Raw genomic sequence first — 11,024 nt, 5'->3', positions numbered from 1 at the left:
CATGGAATTAGAATCTTAACACCGGAATAAAAGGCTAGCCTGCGGACTACGATCCCAGGGAGGACAAGGGGTCACCCCCACTTTCATAACGTGGCCTGACCCTTTTCGACCGCGGACAATTGATTCGAAGGACGCCGGCTGTCCAGCCCTGGCGGGCCACTACTGACCTAGTCCTAAGTTAGGAACAGCCCTGCAAACCGCCCCCTCCCCCTCCACTTCATCAAAATCGGGGAACAAATACAGAAAAGGTGCAGCTGGCTTTCTACCTACACGTGCCCTAAAACTCGGGGACTGGATCCACTTTTCACAGCTGTTTAGTAAGAACTCCGGGCAGTTCGTATTACTTCTTTCTTAGAGTGCTTGGTGGTTTCAGTTAATGCATTTTCCTCTCTCGCTTTTGAGGGGAAAAGCCTGGGCTGCCGAGGTTTGTGGGCCCCTCCCCCGGACTTCATCTTCCTTTCCTCCCCCAGCCCCCGACCCGTTTTGCTCCAGTCCAAAGCAGAGCGACTCCCCCACCGCCGAGAAAAAGCCAGTTCAAGAAGCCGGGGAAGGGTGGGGCCCCGCGCGCCCCGGAGGAGCGCCCCTCGAAGGCGGGGGCAGGAAGCGGCCGCCGCGCCCCGTCCCGCTTCCCTCCCTTAGAGCCAGAACAATGGCTTTTTGCCCGGAAAACGGAGTTGGGAGCAAGGCCGGGCGCGCCCCGGGGACCACGCGGTACTCGGTGGGCGCCTCAGAGCCGAAGCCCCTAGGCACCTCCTCCCCCAGCCAGGGGCCCGCCCGCGCCCCCACCCCCGCGCCCGCGCCCCGGCCCCCGCCCCGGACCCCGCGCGGGACCCCCCACCGGAGCGCGACTCCCAGCCCGCCGCGGACAATGCACGCCCCGCCCCGCCCCGCGCCCGCCCCCCCTCGCTGATTGGCCCGCACGGGATTTGGGCAGCGCGCGGGGGCGGGCGGCGGGCCTGGGCGCGGGCGCGGAGAGGCGGTGCGCGTGCGCGGGGCGGGCCGGCGCCAGGCGGGGGCGGTGCTTTGTGTGCGGCCGGCGGGGCGCGCGGCGGTGCGGCCGGGCTACGGGCGGCGGGCGCCGCGGTCGGGCGGGCTGCCGGGCAGCATGGAGGAGTTGAGCAGCGTGGGCGAGCAGGTCTTCGCCGCCGAGTGCATCCTGAGCAAGCGGCTCCGCAAGGTGCGTGCGGCCCGCCCGGCCCCCTCCCGCCGCCTGCCGCCCGTCTGGCTCACGGCCCCTCTTCTCTCCCCGCAGGGCAAGCTGGAGTACTTGGTCAAGTGGCGCGGCTGGTCCTCCAAGTGAGTCCCCCGCGACGCTGCGCCCGCCCTGCCGCCCCCTCGCCCGGGGGTGGGGACGTGGAGCCCTCGGCCGCGCCGTCCGGGGGCCTGGGGGCGCCCGCGGGCTGAGCGGGAAGTTCGCGGGGTCCCCGCGGGCTCCTCCGGCTCTGAGGGGGCGGAGGCCGCCAGGCCCGAGGTTGCCCTTTGTTTACACGCCCGCGGGGGAGAGCTGGGCGGCCCCCCGCGCCGGAACCTCCTCGGCCCCCGCGCCGCGCTCCCCCCATCCCCCGCCCCGGCCGGGAGGGAGGCGCGGGATGCAAGCCCCCCTCTTCTTGGCTAGATTCTCTCTGCTGTAACCTGAGCTTCTTATTGATGGATGTGGGGTTTCTTTTTTTTTTCTTTCTTTTAATGGAAGGCAGGGGATTTGGCATCCCCGGAAGGGGCTCTGTGCACAGCTGCTCCCGCGGCCCCGTTTCCCCGGACCGCGCTCTTTCTTTGCTACCCCTCGAGGTGCCCCGGCCCGCGCGCCACATTGTTCTGGATCTCGGGCTGGGCGCCTGTGCCCCTCCCTGCATCCTGGACCTGCCTTCCCTTCCTTCTCTGGCTCCAGGCCAGGGTTTGGGGGATTCCCTCTCTGCAACTTTGCGTTTTATTGGGATTTGTTTTTCTCCCAGGCAGAGACTGTGGGAGTCCTCTTGTGGCCTTGTTTTAATTGGGGAGTTGGAGCGGCAGTTTCCCTTTGGGTTTGAGGTTAGAGTGCTGGGTTGGTGGGGGGTGGCCAGCCTCCAAAACCTGGGTTTGCACTTTGAGAAGTGCCGTGGTGCTGCGGTGCCACAGCCATCGGCCTGAGTCGAGGAGCGGTGAGGGCGGGCCCCCTCGGGCTGCTTTGCAAAGCCGTGATCATCAGCCTGGCGTCTAATGCTGCCCTGCCCTCTGCTTTGCAGACATAACAGCTGGGAGCCGGAGGAGAACATCCTGGACCCAAGGCTGCTCCTGGCCTTCCAGAAGAAGTGAGGACGCTGACAGCACTGTGGGGAGGGCGTGGGGGAGGGATGGTGGCTGGTTGCAGAGTCGTGCTGGGCGCAGCTCGCCTGCCCGGAGGCTGGAGCTGGGGCTGTGGTCTGAGGTCCCTTAGCAAGATTGTCTCCAGGGCCATCTCTGTGACTGGCTGTAAAAGTCCCCAGCCAGCCCCTCTCCCACCTTCTCCCAGCCAGCCTGTATCCATCCCTGAGAAGACCCCAAGTTAAGTTCCGCTTTGGTTTTTCTGACAGCCATACTTGCAGAAACCAACTTTTCCACTTGCTTCAGATAAAGATGTAGCTTCTCTTGGCCTTTTCTGCTGAGTAATTTGCACATGGCGCTAACAGAAAACCAGGATAGCAGGTTTGCCACAGTGACGCAGGCCTGCCCTTCCAGCCCTGCACATGTGTGCCATCAGGCAAGAGAGGGCTCAGAGAGGGAGCTGGAACACACAACGTGCGCTGGTACCTATCGTGGTGTCTCTGAAGAACGAAACATTTCTTTTGCTCTGGCCTGCAGCGTACAGTACCAGATAACCCCATGGGACCGGATTGGGCCAGACTGGTTTCTGTCATTGTAGATGTCATTTCTATTTTTAGGTAGGAAGCTTGGGTTAAGAGATAGGCCTCCTTGAGATGTTCGAGGGCAAGGGGTGGTGAGGAGAGGACAGTGGATGTGCCCACCGCACCCCAGCATGAAGGACCAGGGAGTGCTACTCAAGCAATGGCGAGGCGTGGGGTGTTTCACTGACAGCTCCCCCTGGCTCCCCTGGCTGGACTTGCCCTGTGGATAGAGGCAGAAGAATTGGTTGCCGGAGTCTTTCCCAGCCAGGGTCAATCTGACAGGTTTGTTCTCTGGTGGCGAAAGGTGCGTTCCCTTTTTTCCGCTGTAGCAGAACATTTTGGGTCTTCCCAGAGGGGACATGACAGTGGGGAAAGAAGACTTTTCTGATGGGGTGAGTAAAAAGAAGAGGAGCCTGTGCTTGCTTAAATCCCTTTGGAAAATCGTAATGGCAACCCATTGTCTTGTGTTGTCTGGGTCCTGTGAGCCTTGGGGTGGGGGAATGGCTTGACCCACTTCAGAGGTTGGTACTTTTCTCTGCATCTAACAGTGTCCTAACAGGTGAGAGAGATTGTTCCCTTGCCCCCGGTTTTGGTTAGAGCAGAAACACCTGAGATAACAAGAGTTTAAAACCCATGGGTGGCTTGGATTACATCGTGGAAGAAAGAAAACGGAGAAGGTGGCTGTTCAGCCCTCTCCATCCACCAACACGCTAGCTCCCTCTGGGCACTGGGAGCTGGCCGTTACCTGCTTGGTATTGGAGGGGGTGGGGGTATGGCCCTTGGTGACGCACAGGCTCACAGCACTCCGTCCACAGGTTAATATTTCAGCGGAGGAGATCCATGCAACTCTTCACTGGCCTTTTAGGAGATTTCGGGTTAAGGACCAGTACTTAATTGGAGTATGAGCTTTGCCTGGTACTGATCAGAACTGCGTTGAGGAGGTTGTCTTCCAGGCCCCAGTGAGATGATGTTTGTCCAGTGTAATTACCAGGGACCCTTCCCTTGAGAGTAGCCCGAAATACAAGCTTTCCCTGGGGGCTGGAGGTTCTACTAGTGCTTCATGACCCAGGAGGTGTGGAGGCTCTTCGGGGGGTACTGAGGGTGGGGCATGCACTGAGCCCTGCCTGCTTCAGAACTCGGCTCTTTTGTTATCTCCCTCAAGAGTAGAGTTTAGGAACAGAGGTATTTTTAAAAAGGAAACAAGGAGAGTCATATGCCAGCAGTCAGGCTGTGCGAGAGCTGGAGGGCAGGGCCCATGTTGCTCCTTGCCTGGGTGAGGGTTTCATGCATAGGCAGCTGCCCAGGGGATTGCTGGCATCTCCTTGCCCTGGGCTTCCTTCTCCTATTGAAAGTAAGTAGGTTGGACCGTGTGGCCACCAAGGCCTCTTCTGGTTAGGATATGCTAGAATTTCCACGCAGCAGTGCACCGGCAGGAAGCTGTCTTAAGAGAGGTCGGAGAAAACTGGGGTATCATCGTTTTCCCAGCGTTGCTTTCCTCTCTTCAGCTTGTCCTTACCCAAATGAAATGGGATGGCTGGTTACTGACCCTAGTGCAAAAAATGGGGTCTGACCTCTGCCTTGGGTATTTGATGATGTGTTTGCAGCAGACAGGATAAGCTATTGCAGGCCGACAGGAATAGGGTGCTGGAAGCCATAGAGTCCCATGTGATAGAAGGGGTATGCACTAGGGCTTCTCCCCCATTAACTAGTAAGTGTGCCTTCAGGGAACATGAGAAGGAGGTGCAGAACCGGAAGAGAGGCAAGAGGCCGAGAGGCCGGCCAAGGAAGCTCACTGCCATGTCCTCCTGCAGCCGACGCTCCAAGCTCAAGGTGGGTGGCTGTGCCAGGCATACTGACCCCACCTCCCAGCACTCCCTTGGGGTAGGGGGCAGGCAGAGGGAGGGTTTGGGGCCCTCAGGAAGGGGGTGGCACTTCTGCCAACAGTCTGTCCCTCTACTCGGGAAACAGGAGCCCCCTTTCTTCCTGCCTCTCAGCTTCTGCTGCCCAGGAGCCCCAGCCGGCTGAGAGTTCCTCCCCGCCCCTCCCAGGGGCTTCCTGCTTCAGCCTGTGTTGCACGCCTCTCTGCTGGGTGGCAGGGTCAAACTGCTGCTGACAAGCACTCTTCACTCCCATGGGGTCCAGAAAGGAACAGGAAGCATGCATACAGTAGGTGCTCATAGGATTGCCGACTAGATGTGACCCACAAGCCCAAGATTTTGGGCTACTCCAGGCCCACCTGTGAGTGTACCTTAAATCGAGGTGGCCAGAAAAGGCAGGGCTGACCCAATAGCCAGGGGGTGCCGGAAGGGGCTTTGGAGGAGGGCAGAGGTACTGTGGACTGATGATGCGCTTCGGCCGTCTCGGTACTGTCCTGTCACCCCTCCCCGCTACAGTGATGGGCTCACCCCGCCACAGGTAGGCAGGCACCCCTGGGGTCCATGGCAGGGCCCCTCCCTTCCCTGAGGACAGGTGAGGCAGGACAGGATCAGGGAGAAGGGCCTGGCCTCAGTCCCGGGTGCTGCTTTGATTCCCTCCTCCCGGCACTGTCCGTGGACCTCCGCATGTTGTGGCCACGAGCTCAGTCACTTACAGAACCCGCCTTTCCAGGAGGATTTCCTGAATGAACGGGATTCTGTGCTGTAGAATCTTGTCGGCTGGTCTATACTGGCCTTACATTGTCTTGAAAATCTTCCTTTTGAGCAGGATGGTGGGGCTGCAGAAGTCCTGCCGACTGAGGAGTGGCTACAAGGCAGTGATTGACGCCTTATTTGAGGAGGTTTGAGGAGATCACTCCTGTTGAAGTCGGGAGAATGGGGTGGTAGGGAGGCAGTGTTGGATCTGACTCCCTAAAGCTCACACTGTAGAATTCTGATCCAGCAGGCAGCATGGGAGGCCTATGAAACACGAGGACACTCTTATTTAATATTTGGGGTGACATCCAGAAGGCGAGGAGGGCAGTGGTTTGTTTACCTGTGCCCTGTAAGGCTCAGACTGGGAAATGGGGATACCGAAGCCCGCTTGGTTTAGGCTGCAAAGCTGTGTGTGCTACTTCATATGACCTGTAACCTCCTGAGTCCTGATAACTGTGATGCTCTGGATACCGTTCCCTTTGAACGTCTGATCTACAGCCCGGAGCTAAATCTGCATTCCCCGTGAAAGCTGATGGTGGACTGGGATGTTATGGTGTGGACTTCGTCCTTATTCTGACTTCATTTTTATGAGCCACCTATTTTTCTCTCTATTTTACCTTTGATTTTGCCTCTCATGGAACTGTGAGCGTGTTGAGAAGTTGCTCCTTCCTGATTGCCTCTCTGGTCTGGAAGCCACAGGAGTTGATGGCTGCAAGGTGCCCAGTGTTCCTTGGGGACAGCATGGCGCTCTGGACCCTGGGAGCAGGCAGTGGAGGTGTGACACCTTATCTTTTTTTTTTTTTTTTTTTTCCTTTGAGACGTAGTCTTGCTCTGTCACCCAGGCTGGAGTTCAGTGGCACAATCTCGGCTCGCTGCAGCCTCCACCTCCCAATTTCAATGAAGCAATTCTCCTGCCTCAGCCTCTGCAGTAGCTGGGACTACAGGCACGTGCTACCACACCCGGCTAATTTTTGTATTTTTAGTAGAGACGGTACCGCTATGTTGGCCAGGCTGGTCTCGAACTCCTGACCTCAGGTGATCCACCCACCTCAGCCTCCCAAAGTGCTGGGATTACAGGCGTGAGCCACCGCACCCAGCCAACTTCTTTATCTTTTTTCAGGAACCTGATGCTCCCTCCAAATCCAAGTCCAGCAGTTCCTCCTCTTCCTCTACGTCGTCATCCTCTTCCTCGGATGAAGAGGATGACAGTGATTTAGATGCCAAGAGGGGTCCCCGGGGCCGCGACACCCACCCAGTGCCTCAGAAGAAGGCCCAGATCCTGGTGGCCAAACCCGAGCTGAAGGATCCCATCCGGAAGAAGCGTGGACGAAAGCCCCTGCCCCCAGAGCAGAAGGCAACTCGAAGACCCGTGAGCCTGGCCAAGGTGCTGAAGACCGCCCGGAAGGATCTGGGGGCCCCAGCCAGCAAGCTGCCCCCTCCACTCAGCGCCCCCGTGGCAGGCCTGGCAGCTCTGAAGGCCCATGCCAAGGAGGCCTGTGGTAGCCCCAGTGCCATGGCCACCCCAGAGAACCTGGCCAGCCTGATGAAGGGCATGGCCAGTAGCCCCGGCCGGGGTGGCATCAGTTGGCAGAGCTCCATCGTGCATTACATGAACCGCATGACCCAAAGCCAGGCCGCCAGCAGGTTGGCGCTGAAGGCCCAGGCCACCACCAAGTGCGGCCTTGGGCTGGACCTGAAGGTGAGGACGCAGAAAGGGGAGCTGGGAATGAGTCCTCCAGGAAGCAAAATCCCGAAGGCCCCCAGCAGTGGGGCTGTGGAGCAGAAAGTAGGGAGCACAGGGGGTCCCACACACACCCATGGTGCCAGCAGGATACCTGCTGGGTGCCCAGGCCCTCAGTCAGCACCCACCCAGGAGTTGAGCCTCCAGGTCTTGGACTTGCAAAGTGTCAAGAATGGCATGCCTGGGGTGGGTCTGCTTGCCCGCCATGCCACCGCCACCAAGGGTGTCCCAGCTACCAACCCAGTCCCTGGGAAGGGCACTGGGGGTGGCCTCATTGGGGGCAGCGGGGCCGCCATGCCCACCGACACAAGCAAAAGTGAGAAGCTGGCCTCCAGAGCAGTGGCGCCGCCCACCCCTGCCAGCAAGAGGGACTATGTCAAGGGCAGTGCTACCCCCAGTGGGCAGGAGAGCCGCACAGCCCCTGGAGAAGCCCGCAAGGCAGCCACACTGCCGGAGATGAGCGCAGGCGAGGAGAGCAGCAGCTCGGACTCTGACCCGGACTCCACCTCGCCGCCCAGCACTGGTCAGAACCCGTCAGTGTCCGTTCAGACCAGCCAGGACTGGAAGCCCACCCGCAGCCTCATCGAGCATGTCTTTGTCACTGACGTCACTGCCAACCTCATCACCGTCACAGTGAAGGAGTCTCCCACCAGCGTGGGCTTCTTCAACCTGAGGCATTACTGAATCCCCCGCGCCACCAGCTGCCCGGTCTTACTCCCCTTCGCTGCCTGTGGTTTTGCTTGGCTAACTGACTCCCAGCCCAAGCCCCCTCAAGAGTCTGGGTCGGGGAGGAGGAGCGGGTGGTCTCCTTGATGGGCAGACTTGGAAGGGGCTTCTCCCCTCATCCTGCCCTGTCCCGCGAGGTAGGGCAGGGGGTCTCGCTGCCTTGTTGGTCTCCACCGTGTTCCTACCTCTGCAGGCCTCTTCGCTCTCGCCTCTTGCCTCAGGAAACACAGTGGCACCTGTGGCTCAAGGTGACTGTCTTGAACAGAGCAGGCTGCTTCGTGGCTGCGTTTGAACTGCTCCTCACTGGCCTGTGTGACGGCATCACTGCTTTGCTCCCTGTCTTGCAGGGGCTGAGGTGTCAGCTGGGGCATCTGGTGTGTCTCACTTTCAGCCCTGGGGTGGGCAGAGAGTATTGGGGGGAGGCAAGGCCAGTGGGACTAGTGTTCCCTCCACCTGGTGGCAGCTTTTGGGAGATGGGATGAGCAGGGGCGGGCCTGGCTAGCACTGCCTGAACCCGCAGTGGTGAGGTGGGGAGCTTGCCCCTGACAGCTGGGGGCTGGCTGGGGCCTTACTGTGAAAGGACAGTGGCAGGCAGCTAGAGTAGAGCAAGCCCAGGAGCCCTAAAAGGCTGGCTTTGTGGCCACCTAGCCCCAATTCAGGGTGGCATCCACAGCCCCCAAACAGCCTACGAGCCAGCATGGGTGGGGAGGGGGTGGTCCCACAGCTAGGTTCCACCGGAAGAGCCTCCACGCCTCGGAGCAGGAGAGGCAGGCTGTGGCTGCCGCCCTCCTTCCTGCCCGTGTCCCAATGAGAAGTGACCCAAGTCCCCTTCCAAACCCAGACCCACCACCTGCCCCAGGCCCACTGAAGCATGTTCCATTTCTAGAAAGCCCAGAGTTCAGTGTCCCAAGGAAAACCCAAAGTGGAGGTGCTCAGGTCCAGGGGAGTCCAGTGGGCAGGACCCTTGGCAAGCAAGCCCCTCCCTCCACTCCCAGCATCTCCCTTTTGCTAATAAAGGACTGGCTTCGTGCTAATGGCCCACAGACTGCCCCGGAGACCTGGAGGACAGGAGTGCTGGCACTTGCGAGTCGATGGGCCCGTCTGTTGGCTCTGCCCGTGCTGCAGGTGTGTGCTGTGGGTCCTGCCCAAGTGGATGAGGCATTCCTTAAGGAATATCACTTTTCCTGACAATCCCCCACACCTTTAGGCGCTCCCTGCTTGGCTCCTTTCCAGCTGAAAAACTATACCTGTACCATTTGGGAAGCTGGACAAATTCTAGGGGACCCACCTAATAGAGGGCCCTGGGAAGCTGAATCTGTCAGCGTTGTCCCTGAGGCCCCTGTTAACTCAAGATTGTGAGCCACCTCTAGGTGGCCACATCTGGGAGCTACCTTGTATGGCTTCTGACCAGTATCAGGATTTCTGTTCCGAGAGCAGCTTGGGCAGAAAGGCAGGGCAGCCCAGAGGTGGCAGCGGCAGGCAATCTGGTCACTGGGTCTTTGTGATGCCAAAAACAAAAGGGGTGGGGTGGTCACTTTGTGTTCCTCTGATTGGATGGCGTCAGCCAGCAGGCATGGGGCTGTATTCCAGTGCCTGACTATAGGGAAGGCTACCCTTCCATGGAGTGGCCCAGACTTCGGGAATGGGCTCTGCTTTCCGGGGGACAGGCCTACCGGACTGCAAGACCCCCCAGTACCTCACCGTGCCAAATAGGAAGAGGTGGCCTTGGTGTAGCCAAATTGATCTTAACAGTGTGCCTTTGGGGAGGGACCCATGTCCATGGCTTCATTGAGGGCCAGCCCACAGTGATGGTGGTGGCTGCCACAGGAATGGTGCCCGCCTCGGCGAATTGAAGGGCTGTGGGTCCCACATAGCTAGGCCAGAGCTGGAAGCAGACAGTAAGGAAGAGCTGCTCCCAATGGGAGAGGGAGAGATTCCAGCTCACCGGGCATCCTGGGAGGAGGCATGGATCCTGGCATGATGGGCCTTGGGCACCAGCTTCCTTATGCCCAGACAGCCAAGCCTGTGACTCTCCTGCGGAGTGCTGTGCTACCTTCAACGCTCCAAAGCCAGACTAACAGCTCTCCAAGCCCTTGGGGTGACTGTCCTTCCAGGAGCTGTTGGAGAAATGAGGATCTGTCCCTGGCTGCCTGTCCTCCCCAGCAGCCGGGTCTCTCCAGACCCTGATTCGGTGCCTTTCTGCTTACCAGCTACTTCAATCCCAAAGTTTGAACCTGCAGATACCTTACTCCCAGCCACTTTGCCTTCTTACTGTGTCGTGTGTGTTTCCTGGTGCTTCAAGAGCGTGTGCACGTGTGCAGGGCAAGGGCCACCACTGGGAACTGCACCAAATGCTCAGACTTGGTTATTTTACGTTTACCAATAAATAAAAGTAGACTTTCTATTTTTATTTGCTGCTATTTATGTGTGTGTGTGTTTGTGTAGCTAGGTGTCTGGCACATCTGACAAGATGCATTGTTGCTTTTTTCCCAAAGGTCCCACAGGAACTGTGGCAGTGTGGATGTGTGTAATGGTGTGTTAACCCCATCTTGTTTGCTCCTGTATTGAATAGGAAGCAGTGGCTAGTCTGTCTTCCTTAGAGGTGTTGGCATATTTTCATATGTATATATTTTGTACCAAAAAAGAGTGTTCCTTGTTTTGGTTACGCTCGAAAATCTGACCTAGTTGGAGAGGGCTCTGGGCCCAGAGCTTTCATTAAGGGGAGACTGGGGGAGGATCAAGCTTTGAACCAAAGCCAATCACTGGCATGATTTGTGTTTTTTAATTTAAAAAAAAAAAAATCATTCATGCATGCCACTTCTAATTGCTTTCAACTATGGCTGTTTGCTTTCTTAAAAGAGAACAAAAGTAGATATGTTATTGCCCTAGGAGAGGATCTGTGTTGAAACAGGACAGCAGCCCAGGGCCCACATTTAATTAGGATCAATCAGTTCAAGGAAATGTTTCCCCCAAAAAGCCCCTGATGGTGTAGGGAAAGGGAATGGAGTTGGGGACAGGTAGTGCCTAGACGACCAGATTTTACTCAAGTGCATCCCATGATTCTGTTGA

The 11,024-nt window shown here is 58.2% G+C and overlaps 1 protein-coding gene across 2 annotated transcripts; it reads left to right on the top strand.

Moving 5' to 3' along the window:
* The first annotated feature begins 981 nt into the window (after positions 1-981).
* On the top strand, positions 982-10,375 carry CBX2 (chromobox 2). 2 transcript variants are annotated; one of them, XM_050764356.1, is made up of 5 exons: positions 982-1,177; positions 1,253-1,296; positions 2,220-2,285; positions 4,583-4,688; positions 6,609-10,375. In XM_050764356.1, exons 1-5 carry the CDS (start codon positions 1,106-1,108, stop codon positions 7,911-7,913), a joined length of 1,593 nt encoding a protein of 530 aa, XP_050620313.1. In that variant the 5' UTR covers positions 982-1,105; the 3' UTR covers positions 7,914-10,375. The 2 variants fall into 2 exon arrangements, with proteins under 2 accessions (XP_050620313.1, XP_050620312.1); XM_050764355.1 differs by lacking the exons at positions 982-1,177; positions 1,253-1,296; positions 2,220-2,285; positions 4,583-4,688 and adding an exon at positions 4,701-5,024.
* Positions 10,376-11,024: the final 649 nt, after the last annotated feature.

The sequence above is a fragment of the Macaca thibetana genome, chromosome 16, assembly GCF_024542745.1.
Source record: "Macaca thibetana thibetana isolate TM-01 chromosome 16, ASM2454274v1, whole genome shotgun sequence".
In the NCBI taxonomy this organism is placed as follows: Eukaryota; Metazoa; Chordata; class Mammalia; order Primates; family Cercopithecidae; genus Macaca; species Macaca thibetana.
The sequence above is the reverse complement of the archived record's forward strand: the minus strand, read 5'-3'. Positions and strand labels throughout refer to the sequence as shown.

What these genes read in the sequence shown, in the direction of transcription:
- CBX2 (XM_050764356.1), top strand. Translation starts at nt 1,106, where the DNA reads ATGGAGGAGTTGAGCAGCGTGGGCGAGCAGGTCTTCGCCGCCGAGTGC. An exon ending in TGGCGCGGCTGGTCCTCCAA is followed by an intron (nt 1,297 to 2,219) that starts GTGAGTCCCCCG and finishes TCTGCTTTGCAG; the next exon opens with ACATAACAGCTGGGAGCCGG. An exon ending in CTCCTGGCCTTCCAGAAGAA is followed by an intron (nt 2,286 to 4,582) that starts GTGAGGACGCTG and finishes GTGTGCCTTCAG; the next exon opens with GGAACATGAGAAGGAGGTGC.